The 20,321-nt window shown below is 39.8% G+C and overlaps 2 protein-coding genes across 3 annotated transcripts in view; one reads left to right on the plus strand and one right to left on the minus strand.

The window, feature by feature from the left end:
- Nucleotides 1-2,615: 2,615 nt before the first annotated feature.
- Nucleotides 2,616-5,428, plus strand: RMI2 (RecQ mediated genome instability 2). Of its 2 annotated transcripts, XM_067306483.1 has the most exons (3): nt 2,616-2,910; nt 4,384-4,565; nt 5,093-5,428. In XM_067306483.1, exons 1-2 carry the CDS (start codon nt 2,640-2,642, stop codon nt 4,530-4,532), a joined length of 420 nt encoding a protein of 139 aa, XP_067162584.1. In that variant the 5' UTR covers nt 2,616-2,639; the 3' UTR covers nt 4,533-4,565; nt 5,093-5,428. The 2 variants fall into 2 exon arrangements, with proteins under 2 accessions (XP_067162584.1, XP_067162583.1); XM_067306482.1 differs by having other exon boundaries at nt 4,384-5,428.
- A 4,962-nt stretch (nt 5,429-10,390) lies between these two features.
- Nucleotides 10,391-20,321, minus strand: part of LOC106482633 (uncharacterized) — a 105,578-nt gene continuing 95,647 nt past the window's right edge. Inside the window, exons 63-70 of the mRNA XM_013940242.2 lie at nt 19,972-20,069; nt 19,375-19,559; nt 18,114-18,316; nt 17,382-17,571; nt 16,673-16,782; nt 13,867-13,986; nt 13,224-13,363; nt 10,391-11,500 (exon numbers count right to left, since the gene is read on the minus strand). Of these exons, the coding sequence (XP_013795696.2) occupies nt 11,485-11,500; nt 13,224-13,363; nt 13,867-13,986; nt 16,673-16,782; nt 17,382-17,571; nt 18,114-18,316; nt 19,375-19,559; nt 19,972-20,069 (1,062 nt within the window). The 3' untranslated portion in view covers nt 10,391-11,484. The remainder of the gene's footprint in view (nt 11,501-13,223; nt 13,364-13,866; nt 13,987-16,672; nt 16,783-17,381; nt 17,572-18,113; nt 18,317-19,374; nt 19,560-19,971; nt 20,070-20,321) is intronic.

A 20,321-nucleotide genomic window follows, 5' to 3' on the forward strand; every position in this document is an offset into this window, starting at 1 on the left:
AGATTGCGCTTTCTTCTTCTTAATCTGCGCAAACCAAAACTCTCTCATCCAGCATGCACTCTGAAGATGCGCTCAAGTTTAATCCGGTGTAATTTACAACCTGTCGCTGCCTTTTCCAGCCATATGCTGAGTTTCCTCTGCTACCGTTAACTCGGGATATGATCACTGTGGGATCAGCTCCAGGAAACACTTTCTTTTGAAGCATTGTAGTTTTCCCTTAGCTACAAAATGTGTCTCCACACTGACCCAGGCAGTACTTTGATAAGAACTTTGTAAATAGTTCAATATAACAGCTTTTTACTGAAAGGAAAGGATTTTCTGGTTTTGGGAAAAAAATGCTTGGTGTAGCTTACCATTACTTCTGCCCTTCTTTTGATGTGATTTCTCTAAGGAAAATCTTTTAAAAGAGACCTTTCAGTCTCTCCTGCAGATTACATTCTTCTAGGGGTCTTGCCATCATCTACAAATTTAATGGTTTAATAAGGATTAGGCCGTCCTATTATATAGTAACAAATAGAAATACAATACTTTTATCAATATTTGGCACAATTAATTTTTTTTTATGTGAAACTAAATATTGATGCTGTCAAGTGACTGTAGCTTAAGGGCATAAATTACAAATGTTCTTCTCCTGTGAGCCTAGCTCAAATTTTGTATTCACATACAGTAACTATCTAATGTCTTTCTATTCCTGTAAGCCATATGATTTGATTGCCAGATTACCTGGTTCTGTATCGAAATGGTTGTGCTTGGATGTGTTTTTATTGTTATTACCAATATTAGCTTTTATCCTTACTGTAAATGGTAGCAAAAAGTTAACTGCTTCCTTACACTATAAAAGCAAATAGGTCCCATTTAGAGAATGTCTGTAAACAGAAAATCTCTCTGGGGAAAAAAAAGATATTCTGAGTACACAATTCATAACATATGATGCATGATTAGGGAAAAAAAAAGAGGTTTTGATATATTTTGCTACCTGAAACAAAACTGTTTTTTTAAATAACTAGCTATTTTAATAGAGAACAAAATCTGCTTTAAAGAAGGATTGCAGAAGTGGCAGTTCCTTATATATTTTTACTGATGGTAACTTTTGCATGTAACAAAAATGGTGAAACTGAAGAATTAATCCCCTTGGTTTTTGTGATTCTGTTACTCTTCTTTGTTCCATTCGCCTGCTTTTCCATTAGCTTATTTCTTGGCTTATTTTCTAAATGAAATGTCAACCCACCCACCCAAAGGAAACCACAGCATTTCAGGGATTTCAAATTGAGGCAAAGTGAATTAGCCTGTCTGTAATATAAACAGATGCAAAAGAAAACAAATGCTTAAACGCCTTGGAATTAAAGGCAGTGCTCCCAGCCTGAGGGCTGCCCATGCTTTCAGTGCGTTATGCTCATGGTTTCTACATAAGTATATACAAAAAAAAAGATATCTTGAAAGCATCCCTGAGAAAATCAGCATGCATATTTGCTTGCTCTTTTCTCATGAAACTAGAGGATTTTAATCAGCTAAACAGTAAACAATGGAAGTGATTTTTTTCTTGCTAACTAGTGAAGAAATGCCTTGGGGAAAAATCCTTGGATGGCCCCAGCAGCCTTAGAGAAGGCGCGGGTGAGCTCTACACTAACGTAACCTGGGCTGGGGACAAATCTGCAGGGAGACTTCACACAAACGAAGCTGAGACACGGCAAGAGAAACTTCCTGCTCAAACCAAGTCACTGAATCAGATTTACACTAGTTTTTGCATGAAAAGGAGTCAGTTTTGACTTAAATGAGGGTGAAATGAGAACCATGTGGCATAAAACACTGAAGAGGCTTTTAATAAAAATAATCAGTGAAAGAAGGCTGTATGTTGGCCTGGAGATAGTTTTGAAGTAGTTTAATGACTTATGTATTTATTCAGCAAGTCCCAAATTATGCTTGCTGCAGTATTTAGGCACAGGTGGTTCGCTGAGAGCAGGTAAATTATCTGGTACTGGCTTTTCTTGTTTGTAATTTGCATCAAAAATTAGCTGACCTGTGTTATTACTTTCTTATTTTTCCATAGAAGCAATTCTTGCTTTTAACGCAGAAAGTAGATGAGCTGATTATATGAGTCAGTGCATCCAGTTCATAGGAATGGGATATCTGTGTTTCTGTTTCCTTTGATTAGATACGTGCTTTCTGACAGAGGAGACTTTCCCCTGTGCTATCAGTGAGCAGCTCTGGCCACTAGCAGAAACGCCACCGAGCGTTTTACCAGGGAACGCAATCGTTTATGTGTAAGTAAAAGTGGGCAAAGAGCCTACTGTTAAATAACCACAAAAAAGGTGAAGCAGAAATATATTCCCTGTATTTATTTTAGGGTAACTCGGCAGATTCCCGCCCGGTGCCCATCACCCCAGCCGCAGGAGCCTGTGGGGGCGAGCGCGCCCTCAAGGCCTTCCTTGCAGCGGGCTCTGGGGCCGGTCCTGTCAGGCGCCGCGCGCAGCGGCCGTTACGGCCGTTGGCGCCGTTTGCGCCGCCCGCCAACGCCCGGCGCCCCGCGCCAACGGCCTCTCACGCGGCGGGGCGGGGCGGGGCGGGGCGCGCGCCGCTTCCCGCCCTGCGCCCGCCCTCAGCGGCTGCGCGTGACGGAGCCGTCGGCGGCCGCGGGCAGCATGGCGGGGGAGGCGCTGGGGCCGCCTGTGAAGGTGCTGGCTGCCCAGCTGCGGGGCGCCGAGCGGGGCGCCGGTGGGACGTGGCAGCTGGGCCGGGCGGAGGCGGGCCGCGCCCCGCTGCGCCTGCGGGCCGTGTGGATGCAAGGCACCGTGCTGGAGGTGGAGCGCGGCGGCGCCCGCGGCGGCTCGGCCCGGTTGCAGGACGCCAGCGGCGCCTTCACGGTGCTGGGGGTGGAGGAGGTGCCCAAGGGGCGGCCCTGCCTCAGCGCAGGTACCGGCCGGCGGGAAGAGGCGGGGGACGCCCCCCCCCCCCGGGTTTTGTCCCCCCTGGAGGTGTGGGGATCACCTCCCCACCCGGAGGCGTTATGCCCCCCCACCCGGGCGTTGGTGGGCCCCCCCGGAGGTGTGGGGATAACCTCCCCCCCCCCCGGGTTTTGTTGCCCTCCCCGGAGGCGTTGTGCCCCCTCTGGGCGTTGTGGGACCCCCCCCCCCGTGTGACATGCACACAGATGTGGCATGCCCAGGGGTGCAGGGACCCACATGCTTACACACGCCCTGTGGTGTGTGCCCCGGGGTGCATGGGCACCCTTTGCACATGCCCTTGGGCTGGGGACAGCTCAGGGAACTCGTGTGTGCTCTGTGGGCCCGGAGCATACGAATTGGCACATAGGTATGTAGGGTGCCCTGTGTGGGGTGCGTGTGCGTGAGGCATCTCCTGCTTGTTTTTGTAACGGGTGCTTCCAGCACGCTTGTCCTGGATACTCCTGTGGGCTGCAGGTGGGAGAGTCCTGCGGGCCTGCACGCCTGTTGGGTACACCGTGCGCCAGGAACACTTCCGCTGTGTCTGTTGCACATGTTGAGCTTCTGGGGCACATTGGGCTCACACAGCTGCAGAAAGGAGGTGCTTGCAGGTAGCCATCACTCGCAGAGCTGCAGGCGTCCTGAAAAGGCCGTGGTGCTGTAGTGGTCCTAGAGCGAGCAGCATGCTGGGGAGGGGGACGTGTTGGTAGTTACCGGTAGTGAGACTTGTGCTGTCCTCCCATATGAGCTCTGGTAAGGGTAGGGCCTGTTCTCAGGTCTCCAAAGTGACAGGAAAAGTTTAATCAAACTGGGGTGCTGCAGAGATGAGTTGTGAGTCTGGCACTGGAGTTCTTTTTTCCTTTTTTTTTTTTTTTTTTTCCTTCACCAGCACTGTTAAGTAAAATGGAGCGGTTTTGGGCTGCAGCATCCAAGGAGCTCAGATGCCAAATACTCACATTGCTTAACTTTCAGTGGTCTGAATTTGCCCTTTCTCTACTTCTGTAGTATAAAGAGAAGTTGTTGGCTGTGTCTGATTCTTTATGTGGAAAATCTGCTATGCACTTACGCATTTGTGGGTGTTACACCCAAGATCAGTCTAGTACTTTATGTTATTTGGACTCTGGGATAAATCCTCTGCATATATTTATAGATAGGAATTGTTTTCAGCACATATATAATGATCAGTTAGAAGTAGAAAGGTTTGATAGTCTGTAACGTTATAAATAAATATATCATAAAACAGTCTTAGTCACACAGATAACAAAGTGTTTTCCCCAGATTTAGCGCTAAGCAATCTTAGTTCCTTTCATGAGCTTTCTCACAAATATTGACATCTTTGCTTCAAACTATTTAACTATTTGTTTTTAAATATTTTCCTTTCTGCATTAAAAAAAATGAAAATACAACAGTTAATTGAATTTCATTTTGTTTGTTTGTTTTTCAGGGAAGTATGTAATGGTGATGGGTCTGGTGCGGTCCTGCAGTCCTGAGCCTCTTCTTCGAGCAATAAAGATGACAGATCTTTCTGAAAATCCAGTGCATAAGAATATGTGGAGCCTTGAAGTGGAGGATTTGCACAGAGTCATGCCCTAGAAGCTTTTTCTTCTACCTAAAAGAACTGGAAATGTAATTTTTTTGCTTAGTTCTTGTGCAGAGAATTGGGCTGTTCTGGGTATATATGGTTTCAAATGTAGACTTAGAATAATGGATTTTTAAAATACATATGTCTGTTTAAAGAAAAATAGTATAACTAATTAGAGCCCAAACAACAACCAGTTATCCTTGGAGTAAACAGCAGAGAGAAGTTAGGCTGAGAGATCTGCGTGTATGTGGTAATGTTCATCTCCTGTTTTGCAATCTCTTCTTATACCAGCAGATTAAATCACATTAATTTGAGTAACGTTTGTTTGCTGCATTCCAGATAACGTGTCTATGTTACCATGAATATTACATGTTTTTACATACATTAGTTGCTGTTTCTAGGATCACGAGTTTAAATAGTCACTCTTATAGTGATGTATTCTTGGCAGCAAAAGCTGCACAGAACTTAGGTTACCAGGGTGAACTTGATACATGGAATGAAGGCAGAATGTGTTTCAGTCCATTTAGATTGTGGTTGGAAATAACAGCTTGGTCCATATTTTTTCTTTCAGTAATAACCATGACAGTACCAGACTTGTAAGACAGATGTCTCTTTCTGATTGTAAGCATAACCTTGTATTAAGTACCTGCCTGGTTTCTGTGTTTCTGAAATATTGAAAGTGGTACAGTAATAACACCTGTGTTCCAGTGAAGTGAAATGAAGTGAAAAGATGTCATGCAGAATTCCTTGGAATAGGTCCTCCAGGTTCAAGATGCAAATACTTTTACCATCTCATGAAACAAGATTGCCATGCCTAAGTGCACTTCTCTATATGAAGGTTTCCTTTCTTGTTCCAATGTATGCTATTTTTAGTCATTTAAGTCATTATTAAATTTATTTATTTTTATCTTTCTTACCTCTTCCTGTAAAAAGTAATACTATGAAATCAAAACAAAAGCTCTGGAAAAAAGCAGAACTAATATTGCTCTTATTTTTCCAAACATTATATTTGTCTGAAGAGAATTTGAGTCCTAAGGAAAGCACTGCATTATCCATATGGTATAGCTTTGTAGTTTGGAAGAAGGAGATTAGCAATCTGGTAGGATGTGAATTAGCTCTTGCGTATATGAAGGGAAATTTTTCTTTAATTCTGCCCTGTACAATTAATTTAAGACAAGACTAGGGTAGTGATAATTAGGTTAAAACTGTGGGATTGTTTTCAAATCATATGGATATTGATTACTATCTTTAAGTAGACCTTTAGGTGAGAGCTTTAGAGGCTAAGTATTAGATTTTTTTTTTACAGGTATGCAGTTCCATCCTTGAGTTTAGTATTCCAAACCAGGCCACATCAGAGGCAGGTGTATGATGGAAATCCTGTGCTATGAGGCCTTGGTGATGAGATGCCAAGACATATGTACATACAGAATTTTGACAGTCTGGTAATGTTGGGGGAAAATCTACTTGTGGAATGATGCAGCCTTTCAGAAATGATCCATGTGGGCAGTGTATTGGCTGACAACCGTGTTTAGCTGGCAGTAGATAGATACTTTTCCATCTGAATGTTTCTTAGACCAGGAACCTGAAGCTCATTCCAAACCAAGCTCACCTTGGCATGCATTCTAACTAGGCAGGAAAACCCTGGAAATAAGAGCTGAAAGCCCTTTCACATCCATGCTGGTCTCACTAAATCTACGGCAGAATTGACTATGGCTTATAGCCCTGTCATAGTACAATGCAGCAGTCAGGAGGTGCAGATTAATCTACTGTTAATCCATCTGGCAGTGATGCATATTCACAGAATGCATTTCGAAAGTTATCTTTACTGAGGGTTGATTAAATATTGCTGATATGGATTTGTGTAGGATTTCTCTGCATCTTTTACCACATTCTCTTATCCAGAGGCTCATGAGTCAGTTAGTTAAACTTCGGGGTTTTTTTGCTTGCTTCTTAACATACCATTCCAGTACTGTTACTTAACTGTAAATAAGATCTAGAGCTCTTCATTGTTTGATTTGGGGTTGTTTCATAATCTGTCTGGCTCTGTACCTATATTTGATATCCATATAAATCCAAACATAAATTCTGATTCCAAACCCCTGGAAGATTTTCATATTTGATCAGTCTAAAGCTATAAATGTTGCTTGGCAGTTGATCAGAAAGAAATCTGCTGCTTAACTGAAATAGTGCTTCAAAAAGGTCTGCAATTACAAGCAGTAAAGCAATAGCTTTATTGTTTTAAAGCCAAGACTGGATGCTTTTATGACACTTCACAGTAAAAAGTGCTTTTCTAGGAACTCAGAACCAAAACAAGTTCTTAGGAAAGCTGAATGTCTAGCCACTAAACAAATGACTTCTAGTGATTGCTTGACTTGGAGTTTAACTGGACTTTACCTATTGAGTGGCTGATGATTAGGCAACGTGTTGCTCTGATGGCATTTACATCACCTAGGTTTATGTCTCCAACTGAAATGCCTAGTCTCTGGGTTTTCTCTTGAGTGGAGAGAGACAGGTTTGCTCTTGGGGCAGTTCGTAACAGCTCTGTAAGGAAGCTGTTTGGAACTGCAGTGCCTTTACTGGGCAGTGTGGATTCTCCCTATTCCCCATCTCAAACTTGTGTCTCAGGTTCAGTAGTAAATCATTGGTCTGTCTGTGATTTTTGTAGAGCAGAGACGTAATCAAGAAGTTAAACAGTGAGAGTGAGACCAGCTTGTTCTCTAACCCTGTCTGCAGGAAGGACAGGGGTGTCAAAGCTGGATCTTACTCTAAAAATGCTTGGTTGTTTGGACTTGAAAATGCCTATGAATTGCAGGAAGGCTTCTGTGTGCACGGCGTTAGATCTGTCAGCTGGAACAAATCTGGGCGTACTTGATAGCACGTGTAAGTATCTGGGGAACTCGACTGGCCAAAAGTATGAGTCCCTGTGTATTTCAAGTTTTCTCAGCCTGTGATGGTAGCAACATTGAGATTCTGCGGAGCTAAGTTTTGGGGTATAAGGGTTTGTATGGTATGTGTAAACAGCTGTGAACTTTGTAGTATATGAGCTAAATAAAAGAAATGTTAATGGTGACTTGTAGGTACTAGAAATAGTACCACTTGGAAAAGTGACTGTAACCGCTGTATTCTCTTGCAAGGACAGCTGGTATGCTGTGTGTGTGTGTGAACTACGCTGACTGGCATGAGTTACAGACACAGAAGTTCCTGGGTTCTGGTGAGCCAGGAGGCAAGATCTGAGCCATTTATATTGTCTACATATTAGTAGATCCTAACTATTCGGCTATTTCTTAAATGGATTTTTCTGCTTTTCCGTAAGATAACATAGTTTGTATACTGCATCACCTTTATTTGAAGCATAAATATTTCAGTAGTCCTTTAGAAAGTGAGCTCTTGAGTCAAGCTGTCCTAAAACGTGCAATATTATCAGTAGTTGTATGCTACAAGTTTAGTCCAGATAAAGCCAGGGTAGTGCAGAGAAAATGGCCATTTCGAAATGCTGAAACTGAAGGTTTGAACTGAGAAAGGACTCAGTCAAATCCTGCCATGGGATCCTTTCTAGAGGATCATGTCCATGAAGAATCACAAGCCTATTTTAGTTGGTTTGAGGGATGCTTTTTTTGCTCTATCAACTCCTCTTGGCATGCTCCCCTGTAAGATTGTTGGCATTGAGAATGATAGCCGGTCATTGGGGACTTCTAAAATGTGTATTTGTATCTTCGCTTCCTCACCTAATCATCTGTTACTTCCCTGTTTAAAGACTTGCCTGGTGGTGTAAGCTCCCTTACCATCTAGCTATCATCTTGATGCTGTTACTGCAGGGGTGTATTATTTCCATTTTTGAATTCCCACAATGGAAATGTATCATGCAGTAATTAAGATACACTTACTTTGGCTGGATGGTTTGCTTGTTCACTAAAGGTTTAACAAAGTTCATTTCAAGAATTGCTTGCTCTGTGACAAACTACTGCATGTTTGCTGTGAGTTATTTTAGGAAACAGGCATGAAAAACAGATTGCCTTTTCACCAGTACCAGTAGTCCCTTTGGCATGCAAGGGCATGGCTGGTAAGGCAAAAATAGAAAAAAGGACTTTGAAAGCCATAGCTCACTAATGCTAAACTCAAATTATGAACAGGAGATTGACCCCCCCCCATCACTATTCTGTTAGCCCTGGTCTGTATAAATGGTGCTTTGTACAGGCTTTGGCTACTGGTTTGATGCAATGTTTATTGTTGATTTGATTAGGTGGGTGTTTGGGGACAACCTTTAGAACAACAGGGATGGCAGAGGGCTGGAGTTTTCTATTGAACTAGGTGCTGTCACCACCTGCTGGTCATTCAGCCACATGAGTATGTAAGTAAGTAAGTAATCTGTGCCAACACTGACTAACATGGATCTGCTGTGAAGTTTGGGGACTAGGCGTGGTATGGAGGGCCTGTTTGATTTCCTGCATCTCTAATGGATATCTGGACACAAAACTTTCATTCACATAATGGGATATTTTAGAGGCTTCTACCAATTGCTGGACACAATGTTTGTAATTTAAAGTGTTTATTGGTGTTTAAATGGCTTCTTAATCACCTATGGTATCTTAAATGCAGCCTCTTGTGTGCCACAGCAATGCCAGACTCATCCAGGAGACCCAATATCTGCCTTCAATTCAGTGTTGCTGTCTGCAGTTAGCATATAAAACAAGCTCTGTTTCTCTTTTCTGTATTTATTTGTGCTGCAATTAGCATTAGCTAACTGAGAGTAGCGGATGCAACTCTTCTCAGTCTTTTGCTCTATTTGTTGACATTTCACTTTGTCCTTGCAACTTAACTGTCAAGAGAGTATTTTTTTTTTTCAAAGGTGTTTGGAATGCATTAAGTGATTTTTTTTTTTTTTTTTTTTTTTAAACAGGGGAAAAGAAAGTCTGCTCATATCAGTGAGACTAGCCAGGCCCCGTAAGTGTTGCCATAGTGTGCTTGTGTGCATGAAACATCTGGGACTCCCATATGCCAACAGGGACGTGAGGCTTTTCTAGAGCTTCATCAGCTGAGTAAAGTCTCCCCATCTGAAGCACTTTATGGGAGTTGCTTTGTGGAACGGTTTCTCTGCTAACATTGTGAATTAATTTTTCTTAGTGCATGCTGCTGCTGCTTTTGGATTTCTGTGCTGTCTGTTTGCGACTGCTTTATGTAATCCCAGCTGATAAAATGATTATTAAAACACCCATGTAAGTAGTTGGACAAGCTGTATTCAAGAGGAACTGTTGCTACTAATTGGCACTGGGAGATTTTGCACGTATTATGCATATTAAAACTAACATTGAGAGGCCTCATTTGGAAAAGAGTAAAGGGGTTGTGTTTATGGTTTAAAGGCTTAGAGCTTATCAGTTCTGGTCCTTTTCTGGTCTGGTAGCTCCAGCCAGACTTGCAATTGGTAACTATTTGCAAATGTAGGTGTGTTCCAGGTTGCAGCCATGAGATAATGTGACAATGGTAGGATAAGGATGATTTGGTTCTTACCTTTGGAATGCAGTAAATTATTTTCTAGCTATGGTACAAAACCAAATATTAATATGTACAGACAAATACTAGGAAAACCTAATACCCACTGGATGTTTTGGACCCTGCATATGCGCCCAGCATTGTGTGTTATACATGCGCTGGGGCTTCAGCTGTAATACAAAGAAAGTGTCAGAATATGTTTAATTTGCTACAACACAGTGAACATAAGCTAATAGCAAACATACTAGCCCTGGAACCAGCAGCAGTATAGACAATGTTATGTGCCTAAAAGCAGCATACTCAAGATAACTGAGGCCAGCTGGTATTTCTGTCTCTATGAACAGTTTTTCATGGGAGCAGTTTAAACTCAGACACTCCTAACTCTGTAGATCAGGACAACTTTATTCTTACAAATTATCAGTAAAAATGCATACAGTGTAACAACAAGGAAGTAAAAATTATCAACATTTAACAGTTCAGAACCCTATTATTTCAATGTATGCATATTCTTATGCAAAGGTACCTGAAGGATTTTGTGATGTTACCTTTCTCTGAGGAATATGCACATTCCTGGTACTGGGGGGGGGGGGGGGAAGTATGCCTCATTTATGCATTTTTTAAATCAGTATACTTACAATATGGAAAATAATTTAACAGCTGAGACACTTTCACATAAGGTATTTATAGATATACTACTATAAGACTACCTCATGAGTAAGATAGGTGTAAGTTACCTTTTCCCAATGTGTAAAATGACTTCTGAGAAGATGTTCTAAAGACATAAGGGGAGAATGTGAAACTGGAAATGACATACCAAGAAGGCTGTTTCTCTTTTAACAGGGTGCACACTGATAAGGGAAAAATCAGCTAGGATAAAATGAGAAAATGATTAAATGCTTTACTTACTTTTTTTTGCCATCTCATTTTTATCTTGGCCTTTCTGCCTGTTGGGGCACTTCTCTGGAAAAAGGTCAGTTTCTCCAGAATTTACTGATAGCTGAGTTTCAGTTCTGGAGAATAAGACAGCATTTCTGCGCAGGTTTAGAGCCAATATGCTGCTTTCACAAAGCAGCCACTTGTACTAATCTGAGATGGAAAAGATTTTTTTTTTTGATCTTTTAAACGTATTCATGTTATGGCTCAATGCTTGTGAAGAAGCAATTTTGCAACTGAATGGGAGAGGCTGTGGGGGTGTTTGTTTGTTTGTTTGTTTTTAAGTAATTGATACTTTCATGTCCAGTTTCTTCTGACTGAGTATAGTTTCTTGTCATTGTACTGAAATCATTACTCTGGTCTCATGTTTTTCTGGATGAAAAGCTTTTCTTTTATATGCTTCATTATATTCATAGTCATAACACTTAAATTCATTAACACTTGAACTGGTTTCCCTACTGTTGCTTCTAGCTGGTCTACCCAAATGTCTGGTTTATTTTGGATGCTGAAAGGTCTTTCATCTTCAAGGCTGGTATCTGCCATTCAGAACAAGCTCAAGCTGAAATGAAAAAGAGATGAAATCCAAGTAAGTGTTTAATAAGCTCTTAAAGGATTAAAAATAACAAGCGACATGTAGTACAAAGGAAATTATGAAAGGGAAAAATAGTATCAGACATTTTTGTGACACTGTCACAAAGCTGGGGAAAAAAGTACTCCAGAATTTTAGCTACAGGTTTATCTTAGATATACGCCAAACTAAAATAAAGATGTAAGGTTCTTTCCTTCATGTTTGATGATAAATTCCTTTTTAGGGGGAAAAGAACGTTGTTACTAATTTTATGGGATTTGAGTAAGGAGTGTTAAGAGTAGTTCAACTATCTGATGGAAGATCTTTAATGAGAAATAATTTATAGAAAGTAGCGCAGATACAACTATTTCTCAGATACAGCTTTTGTTCTTACAACCTTACATGGCAATCTGTTACAATGTATGACTAGCCTGACCATTACAAACTTTTTCACAGTATCAAACCTAATTCCATTTTACTGCAATTTGGGTCTGTTATACTTCCTTCTCTTCAGCATATTTACATATTTAAAGACTTAACTCATCTTCCCTGAGTCCTTCAATCTTTCCTCACAGAGAAAGATCTTTAGGCTTTTCTCGACTGGCCCACAACTTAACTGAAAGGCAGAGTCTAAAACTGGATGCATAAAAGCAGCTGAATAGAGAAGAATAATTATTTCACATCTTAAAGATGTTTATTCATATGTATATCCCCAAGATACTTGCTTGTTCTTAGTAACATGCTGTTATTGTGGTTAACTGAGCCTGTGATCCACTACAGTTCCAAAACCCTTTCCTCAGAAATGGGATAATGTAAACTAGTAGCATTAGCTGATTTAATTCTTTTGGCTACTGAGATATTCTAAAACTGGTTATGACACAAAATCAACTGAATATTTAGGCTCAGATTAAAAAAGAAAGTCTCTAAATTTCATATTCATATATTTGTAAGTTTATATAAACTATTGGAGCTTAAAACATTTATTACCTACAAGAAACCACCCAGATCCAAATTTCATTGCGGTATACAGACATGAGGATCCAAAGCTAAATTGCACAATAATAACAGAAATTATTGCAAATGCAAAAGATTTCAAACCAGCACTATTGTTCTTTTCAGGCTTTTCAGCTTTCTTTGCATTTTAAAGAGACTTCCAGAAGATAGAGCTAAAGCTAACTGATGATAACTGCATTAAAATAAAGTACTGATCATGTTGGAATTCTACAAAAAGTTTGAAGATAAATAGATCTCGTTTAAAGAGAAAAGTACAAAAATATGTTAGTGTGTGTGTATAAATATATATATATGTATCAGTTTATCTATATAATATGAATTACTGATTATATGAAGCCAAATAAACTATTCAGACAAAAAAAGAGATTGAAAACAAAAGTGGTATCTGAAAAGTAGAACACAAGGGGACAATCAGTTTATACACTGCCAGTACCCCTTCTACAAAGCTAATTAGGAGGAAATAGCCATTAGAGAGCATGAATTAGAGAGGTTATGGTGTCCTTCTGAGTGAATAGCAGAAAGGATAAGAAAAATAGAGGAGGAGGAGGAGGAGGAAGAATTCCAGGAATAGAATCATTTTTGCTTATGTATATAGTCAGGTTTTTTAGTTTAATTTCCTCATGTGATCTTGAGTAATAGCCATATTTGGTAATGGAGCAATGCAGTCTGAATATTCAGGATGTAAAGAAATGAAACTTACCATTGAGGAGGAATTTCCACAGGGACAAAATTTCGGTTGCACAAGTGAACAAATGCTGCTGCTAAGCTGCAGGCAGCTTTCAACTCATTTGATTCACAGGTGTCATGCATACACATGCTGTAGAATGGTTCAGGGTCCACCTTAAACACAAAGGAGTTTTGTTTAGGTGTTCGGTATACAGAGTACAAGTATGCCTTTCTTCTACCAGACAGACTCTCCTCCCTTGAGGTGTGAACAGAAAAATCCAAGCAGTCAAGAACTGAAAAGGAGGTCTTGGTTTGTTGTTTGTTTGTTGATTTCGCCCCCCCCCCCCACACACACACACCTCTCCCACCCCAGGTCTCTCTTGTTACAGTATTCACAGAACAACTTTACTCTTTAGCTGATTTCCAGGGTTTTACTTTTTTTTCCAAATCGTCGACCCCTATGCTAAAGAGTGTTGTGAGGTCATGCCACTATTTTGTAGCTCTCAGGGACCCTACTTATGGTGATACAACACTTTTTTTAGTTCTAGATTATTGTTCTGATTATTTCTAGAGTTATCTACAACTAAACTTTATCCTTTCAATAATTAATGCATACAGCTTTGAAATATGGTGTCTGGGCATTCAGATAGTCCTTTGGTGACCCCAGTTATACTTACAACTTTGAAGCAGTTCCTAAGAAGCGAGTGAGCTTCTTCAAAAAGCACTTTACAGACTTTTTGCTTAGCTGTAGTGGTACACGGCTCCACTTTCTTCTGCATGAGACTGCACTTGTTCACCTGAGAAAACAGAATCAAGCAACTTTTTTTTAGACATCACAGCGCACGCTCAACAGTGTGAGCCAGTTTGGGGGAAAGATACCTGCACCTCACTACACTGCTCTGAATAACATTTATTGTTCATCATCATGCCCTGCGCTCTTCATAAATGAAACAAAGTATCTATCTTGCTTATAAATATTACAGATTACAGACATTGTTTCCTTTCTCTATTGATTTTGTTATTCATTAAAGGATTTTGGTGGGTGGCTGCTGACACAGTAAGTAGTTGGCTTGCAGTCTTGACTTTATAAATGATAGATTAAAGTTGTGCCTTTACTAGAACTTTTTGTTGGAGAAGAATGCTATATACCCTTATTGGGGCATTAATATGTAATATATAGCAAAAAGGCTTTAAGAAAAAAACACCTAACTGAAGGTCTGTACAACTACAAGCATTTCTGGTCAATGAAATGTGAATGAATTTTGTTGTACATGGTTCAGGTCAGGTCCTTTACCTTTCCAGTCAAGAGCTGATGATATGAAATATTAATAGAATCAGCAATGAGCAGCATTTGCTAAAGTTTATGATTTATTTTGACTGAACTCTGCTTTTAGGACTTTGTATCGGATCAGCAGCTTACTATTTTTTTAATCAGTCATTTCTTTAGATGCCAAGACATTGAATTTAAAAGTCCTATTAAAAAAATATAAATTCAAGGTACTGTGATTTAATTAAGGAAAAAAAATTAAGTGCCAATTTAACCTCCCACATAACCCTCTTCCTGAAGGGGTCAGACACTTGCAAAGTCTCTTCTATATAACCTCTTCATTTTGTACAGCAACTGGTTTTGTAACACTAGAACTTCACTGACTCTATTTGCAAGGTCAATTTATGATGTAGGCTAAATAGTAATAAAACTCCTGGTAGTGATTTTCCAGTCTGAGTTTGTAGTTTAATGCGAGATTACTCCTACAAGGCAGAAGGACTGTCTGCTTTTACTTCAGGCTTAGATACTTGGCCAGATTTAACTTGATTGCTTTCTTACTTTCTGTAGCACATATAGTTGTGGTAAAACTTCTGTTCAGGAAGGATGCTTGCAAGCATCCATTTTATCAGCACAGCTGAATAAACTGACTATTTAAACTGGTTATTTCTGCCATATCACCTCTTCCCACCTCTTTAGAAAAGTTTCTAAGACTTGGTATGAATTCCTGACTTGGCACATTTGTATTCCTGGGCATTGCTTTAATGATGTATGACAATGATACATTATCATCAAGTCAATCTTTTTAATACTTTTTTTCTGAACGGGATATGACTGCAAGCAGCACAGAGTTCAACTAGAGTCATCTATAAATTCTTCTTGGCGGTGTGCAGCACTGCAAAGATGCTGTGTGGCATACAATAAAATGTACCAATCAATAGTGGAAGCACAGCCGTTATGACATCAGCCACTTAAAGAAGGTCATCCATGCCTCCCCAGCTTGTTTATGATGGTGAGTTTCTTATGTATTGCTTTTAATTGATTATTATTTCTAGTTCAACTTCTCCAGGTACTTTTGCATTAGGTGGTTGCATTTTACCACTAGATAGAATGAAAGAAGGTAGTAATATATTAGAAGTTACTATCTGTAGCAATTAAGAAAACTACAGCAGCAGTCAGTCACATCATGATCCCATCTCATCATTCACGGAAACATAATCTGGAAAACCACTAGACATAACTCTCCAACAGCAAGGAAGAGTACAAGAAACTTGAAGCTATCATCCTTTTTAGGTAAAGTACTGAAATAAAGCTGAAAAATAGCAGCACTTTTGTGCCCAGAACTGGGCCATCTTCTGGTGAGAGAAGATAGAGTCACAAAATCTTAGTGGTGATAAGATGTTGGTTTCTTTTTTTGTAGTAGATTCTCAAATTATGTTTCAAGGGCTTTAGAGGAATAAATACTTATCAACACATCTTGAGAGCACAGTAAGGCTACATTTTGATCTTGGTCAACTGTATTCACAAACTGCTGTGTACATGTGCACATTTTTGTGTTTAGATTATCTTCCTCTGGTTGATAAATTCCATGAATTAAGGTTAATAAGTCTCTTTGAAGCAAAGAGGTATTATAACATTATTGTTTATTTAAGATAGTGGTAAGAAGTCCTTTTATGCAAGCTAATAACTGAATCAGTTGCAGTTAACCCTCCAAAAAAAATCTTAGCACTCAATGGGGTGTGGATGGAGAACAGAATGTGTGGATGAAAAGCAGAAAGACCAGAAAAGTTGATTAAGAGGCTCAGTAGACCCAGCTACAACAAACAGCTCTGAAGATTGCTTTGAGAGCAATCGTGCAACAAAGTATGGCCTGGTGGATAGACATGAAGACTTGTCCAGGACTTACTTAAAGCTACGTAACCACATGCTTCTGCATTCCAGAAAGAGAGGTGTTTTAGTAGGAATTTGTCAAAGATGCTTACTACTTAGGTCAAAAATCCTTACTACCTATCCTCAGGGAATTATTCTTGTTTTGTTTTTAGAAAATATGTACAACTTTTTCCCTAGTTAAGCACAGAAAAACAAAGTATATAGAGGAGTATGTAGTATCTATCTTTCTTTAGTTCATCTAGGTAAGTCAAAACAGTATGTCTCATGTTGCTCTTTGTGCTCCAGCACCATAGGTAACCTGCATAGAAGGAAGCCTTTCAGCTTGTTACCTGCCAGCTCTGTGTGAATTCTTGCACATTGTCAGTAAAGGAGTGATTAGGAAGTATCCATTCATTCCCTGCTTCATTATCATTGGTACCAAAAAGCCCAGCTGAAATACCTGGAATGAAATTAAAATGGAGTAAGGTAGGAGTGGTCACAATTAGACACAGGGAAACAATACCCAGGCATACATTACAGATTTTTCTAAAACTGCACTGGCAGTTGTTGGTGGTTCATTTGTGTCTTCTGATGAGATAAACAAGTATATATTTTCTGCTAGACTCAGTGGTATGAGTTTTAGAACAGTTTGGGGCACATAGTAGTATGTTCCAAGTGTACCAAAAAACTTGAAGCTTTTAGGCCTCCCTCTTTTGTGTCATTATAGGTTTGACAGGGTAAATCTACTATAGAGCATGATTCTCAGACAGGTTTGAACTGACTGTATTACATCTGCTCTCTAGTTCCAGCTGCTTTATTGCATTGAAACTATGGCAATCTAGGTAAACACTTGCTGCTCTTATGGGACTGCTGTATAATTGTGCTGTTTGTTTGACAATAACTGGGAATGCCTGGTGCCATTTCCCAGGTTTGTATAAACAAAGGTGGGAAAAAGAAGTGAGGGACAACCCACATGCTAGAACTAGAGGTGATGACAATTCAGAGGTACAGAAAAAAACAAACACCACCAGCTGGCAAAGTTGCATGACTGATACTCACCATGGTGCCATCCAGCCAGAGTGACAGTACAGAAATCATACTGAAAGTCACAAGAGATGGAAACTCCATTCTGATCAGACATTTCTATTTTGTTGGTTTCTCTCCTTGAATCAGTGGTATTCTTTTCAAGAGATCGATCCATTCCTTGGCAGTTCTGTTCCGTAAAGGAGAAGTTATACATCTTGGATATCTGTTTTAAAATGAAAATGCAATTTCAAATATTTCAAGTATGCCACAGTGAAAGTCACTATTTCTGGTTATGAGCTAGCCCAGTGTAGGTTTGCAGATTGGTTGGTGTCAATTTTGCCCATCCCAGAGTTAGGGAATGAGAATGGGGTTGTGGGATACTCCTGAGAGAGCAGGGAAGCACAAAGCCTCCCAGATCTACTGTGGCCATGGGTCCAGTTTATTCACCATATTTTTGCTACTGCCATTCTCTTGGACGATGTAAGAGGAAAGCTGAAAGGCTCACTGAGCTTCTCTTATTTTGAGGAAGTAGAGAGAAAAGCGGCAGCCCTTGAGTTATGATTTTTGTTTTGGGGAGTTATTTCACGATGTGTTACTAGGGCTTATTATTAAAAACTGGTTACTTTCTGGCACTTCTTTGAGCTGTTCTGATCTATGTTTGGAGTATGAATATCTTGAAGAATGCTTTTTTTTTTTTTTGTCAAAGATAATTTCTTGCCTGGAAGGGAAGAATGTTTGGAAGAATGTTTGACTGTCCCCTCTTACCTTCAGTCTTGGGTAGATATTGATCACAGTCTGGTTCATCTCCACATATAATGATCTTGAGTCATTAATTTCCTGGTTTAATATTACAGTGAAAGTATTGTGAACAAAATCCTTGGCAAGAAGCACACTGCACTTTGATGCCAAATCATAAATTTTTCCATCAAAAGTCACAAGATGCTTGTTCCCCATTAACATAGCATGATCTAGATAAAGATATTTCAAGGGAAACATCAGTGAATTGACCACAGAGCAGGAAGTGTTATGCTACTACTTGCTTACTGTTATATGAACAGCTACTGACTGGCTTATTCCTAAAATAATTTTCCAAGCTATTAGTTCATTTTAAGTTAGTTACAAGTTGCTCTGCAACAGAAATTCCTCCAGAAAGGGAATAATCCAATAGTTTCTTTTCCATTGTAGATCAGCCTGAGTATCCTAAAACTTTGGGAATACAAATTAGAATTCAAAGCTCTTCTTTATTTACAGTCATGCTACTTGATACTCTTCCTCCCGCCCCCAAACACACATTATACATTCCTATTCAGAAAACAGTATGAGTATTAAGCGTCTCAAAAAATACCCTGTCAAACCAGATAATCACACATAGTCGTGCTCAAAGAGCACTGCAGGTATACTTTGAATATTTGGTCACTAGGAACTACTCTCAGTGCCCTCCATTGTGTCTCCTTACTGGAAGGAAGCCATCAAAAATGTCTCTTTCTGGAAGATCCATTATGTACAAGTAACAGTTGGGACCGTCAGCACACTCTTTTAGCATTAGCAGTGCTTTTCAGGTAATACTGTCTCTGAAGGGCTAAGCTTTCTCCCCCTGGTCAACAGCAGTCATTTCACCAATTTCAAAGTGGGACAGTGCCTTCATGGCAAAACTCAGATATTTGGTGAGCCAAAAGGTATGACTGACATTGAGCAATGACACCAAACTACAAAAGGATATAAATAAGACAGATAGATAGATAAATTCTACCTGCTGATTTCCAGTCTAAACATAGGGAAACATAAAGTGTTCAAAAATTTGAATGAATATTAACTAAAGGAGTGTTTCCAGGAAGTCAGCTTTAACCAAAGTAGGACTATTCTACATATGATTATCAGTTTATAGGAAATACTAGACATGAGGCTTATAGACAAATGATTAATTAGCAACTACCTTTATGTAAACTACTATTTCAGATCAGACTGTGGAATTTAAAACTAAGTGGAAATAGACCCAGCTACAAAACAACACTTTGAAAGGGCTTACGTTCAAAGGGACTCTCCATCATCCTCCGTTTGAATCTATAATATTCTGCAACTATGTTGATGTTGTAGAGGTCTTTGAGAGGTCTCATTAGCTTTTCTTCAATGAGATAGTTAGTAATATTTGCCAGGTGAAGAGAGTGGTCTGCTTTAGGAAGTACTGGCAGTTTTACTGCCACTGAACAGTTCCTATGGAATACAAACAAAACAGCACATGCCCTTATCTGCTAAACTGATTCACAATACAGTTGCTATATTATTAGAAATGTGGAAGTGAAATATTCACCAGAACTGCAGTCTGGTTAGAGCTGCAAAATAAAGATGTACCATGGCTAACATCTGCAAAAAAGCATGCCATGTAAGGCCATGTTATTACAGTTAGTGTTACTCTATTTGCTGCTGAATATCTACTTTTGAAATGCAGGCTATCCTGGTAGCTTACCAAAATGAACATTACAGTGTGAATGCTGCGTGCCAAAAGCAATGAATGGTTGCTGTCTGGAACCCTAAGCATATACATTGACATGAAGAATAAAAATATGCGCATATCCATTTAGAACATTACACAGCAGCAGAGTTTCTCCAAAAAAATAAAAATTACCTGGCTGAAAAACGGTAAAGGTTGAGTAAGGGCTTCCGTATCTTGCTCACAGCTCTAGAAAATATGGCTTCTGCCCACCTCAGCATCTGATGTGTGGTCTATCGGACAGTGAGAAAAGCAGATTACAAACCTGACTCTTAAACAACTTCAGAGCAGGGTTCGTACTTGACAGGGAGTTTTAACACAACATTCACCAAAACAACACTTTAGCCTCCCTTGCATTTGACAGTTGCCTGACAGGTAGCATCTTGTCATTTAGAGGTGACCATCCAGAGAACAGACATTAGTTACCACAGCACCAAATACTGCACCAAAATACATCCTTCCTAAAATAACACTAAAGTGCACCA

This window comes from Apteryx mantelli, chromosome 16, assembly GCF_036417845.1.
Source record: "Apteryx mantelli isolate bAptMan1 chromosome 16, bAptMan1.hap1, whole genome shotgun sequence".
NCBI lineage: Eukaryota > Metazoa > Chordata > Aves > Apterygiformes > Apterygidae > Apteryx > Apteryx mantelli.

Excerpts from the sequence above, each read along its gene's own strand:
- RMI2 (XM_067306482.1), top strand. The coding sequence starts at position 2,640 with ATGGCGGGGGAGGCGCTGGGGCCGCCTGTGAAGGTGCTGGCTGCCCAG. Across the intron at positions 2,911-4,383 it reads GCGGCCCTGCCTCAGCGCAG|GGAAGTATGTAATGGTGATG; the intron begins GTACCGGCCGGC and ends TTTGTTTTTCAG.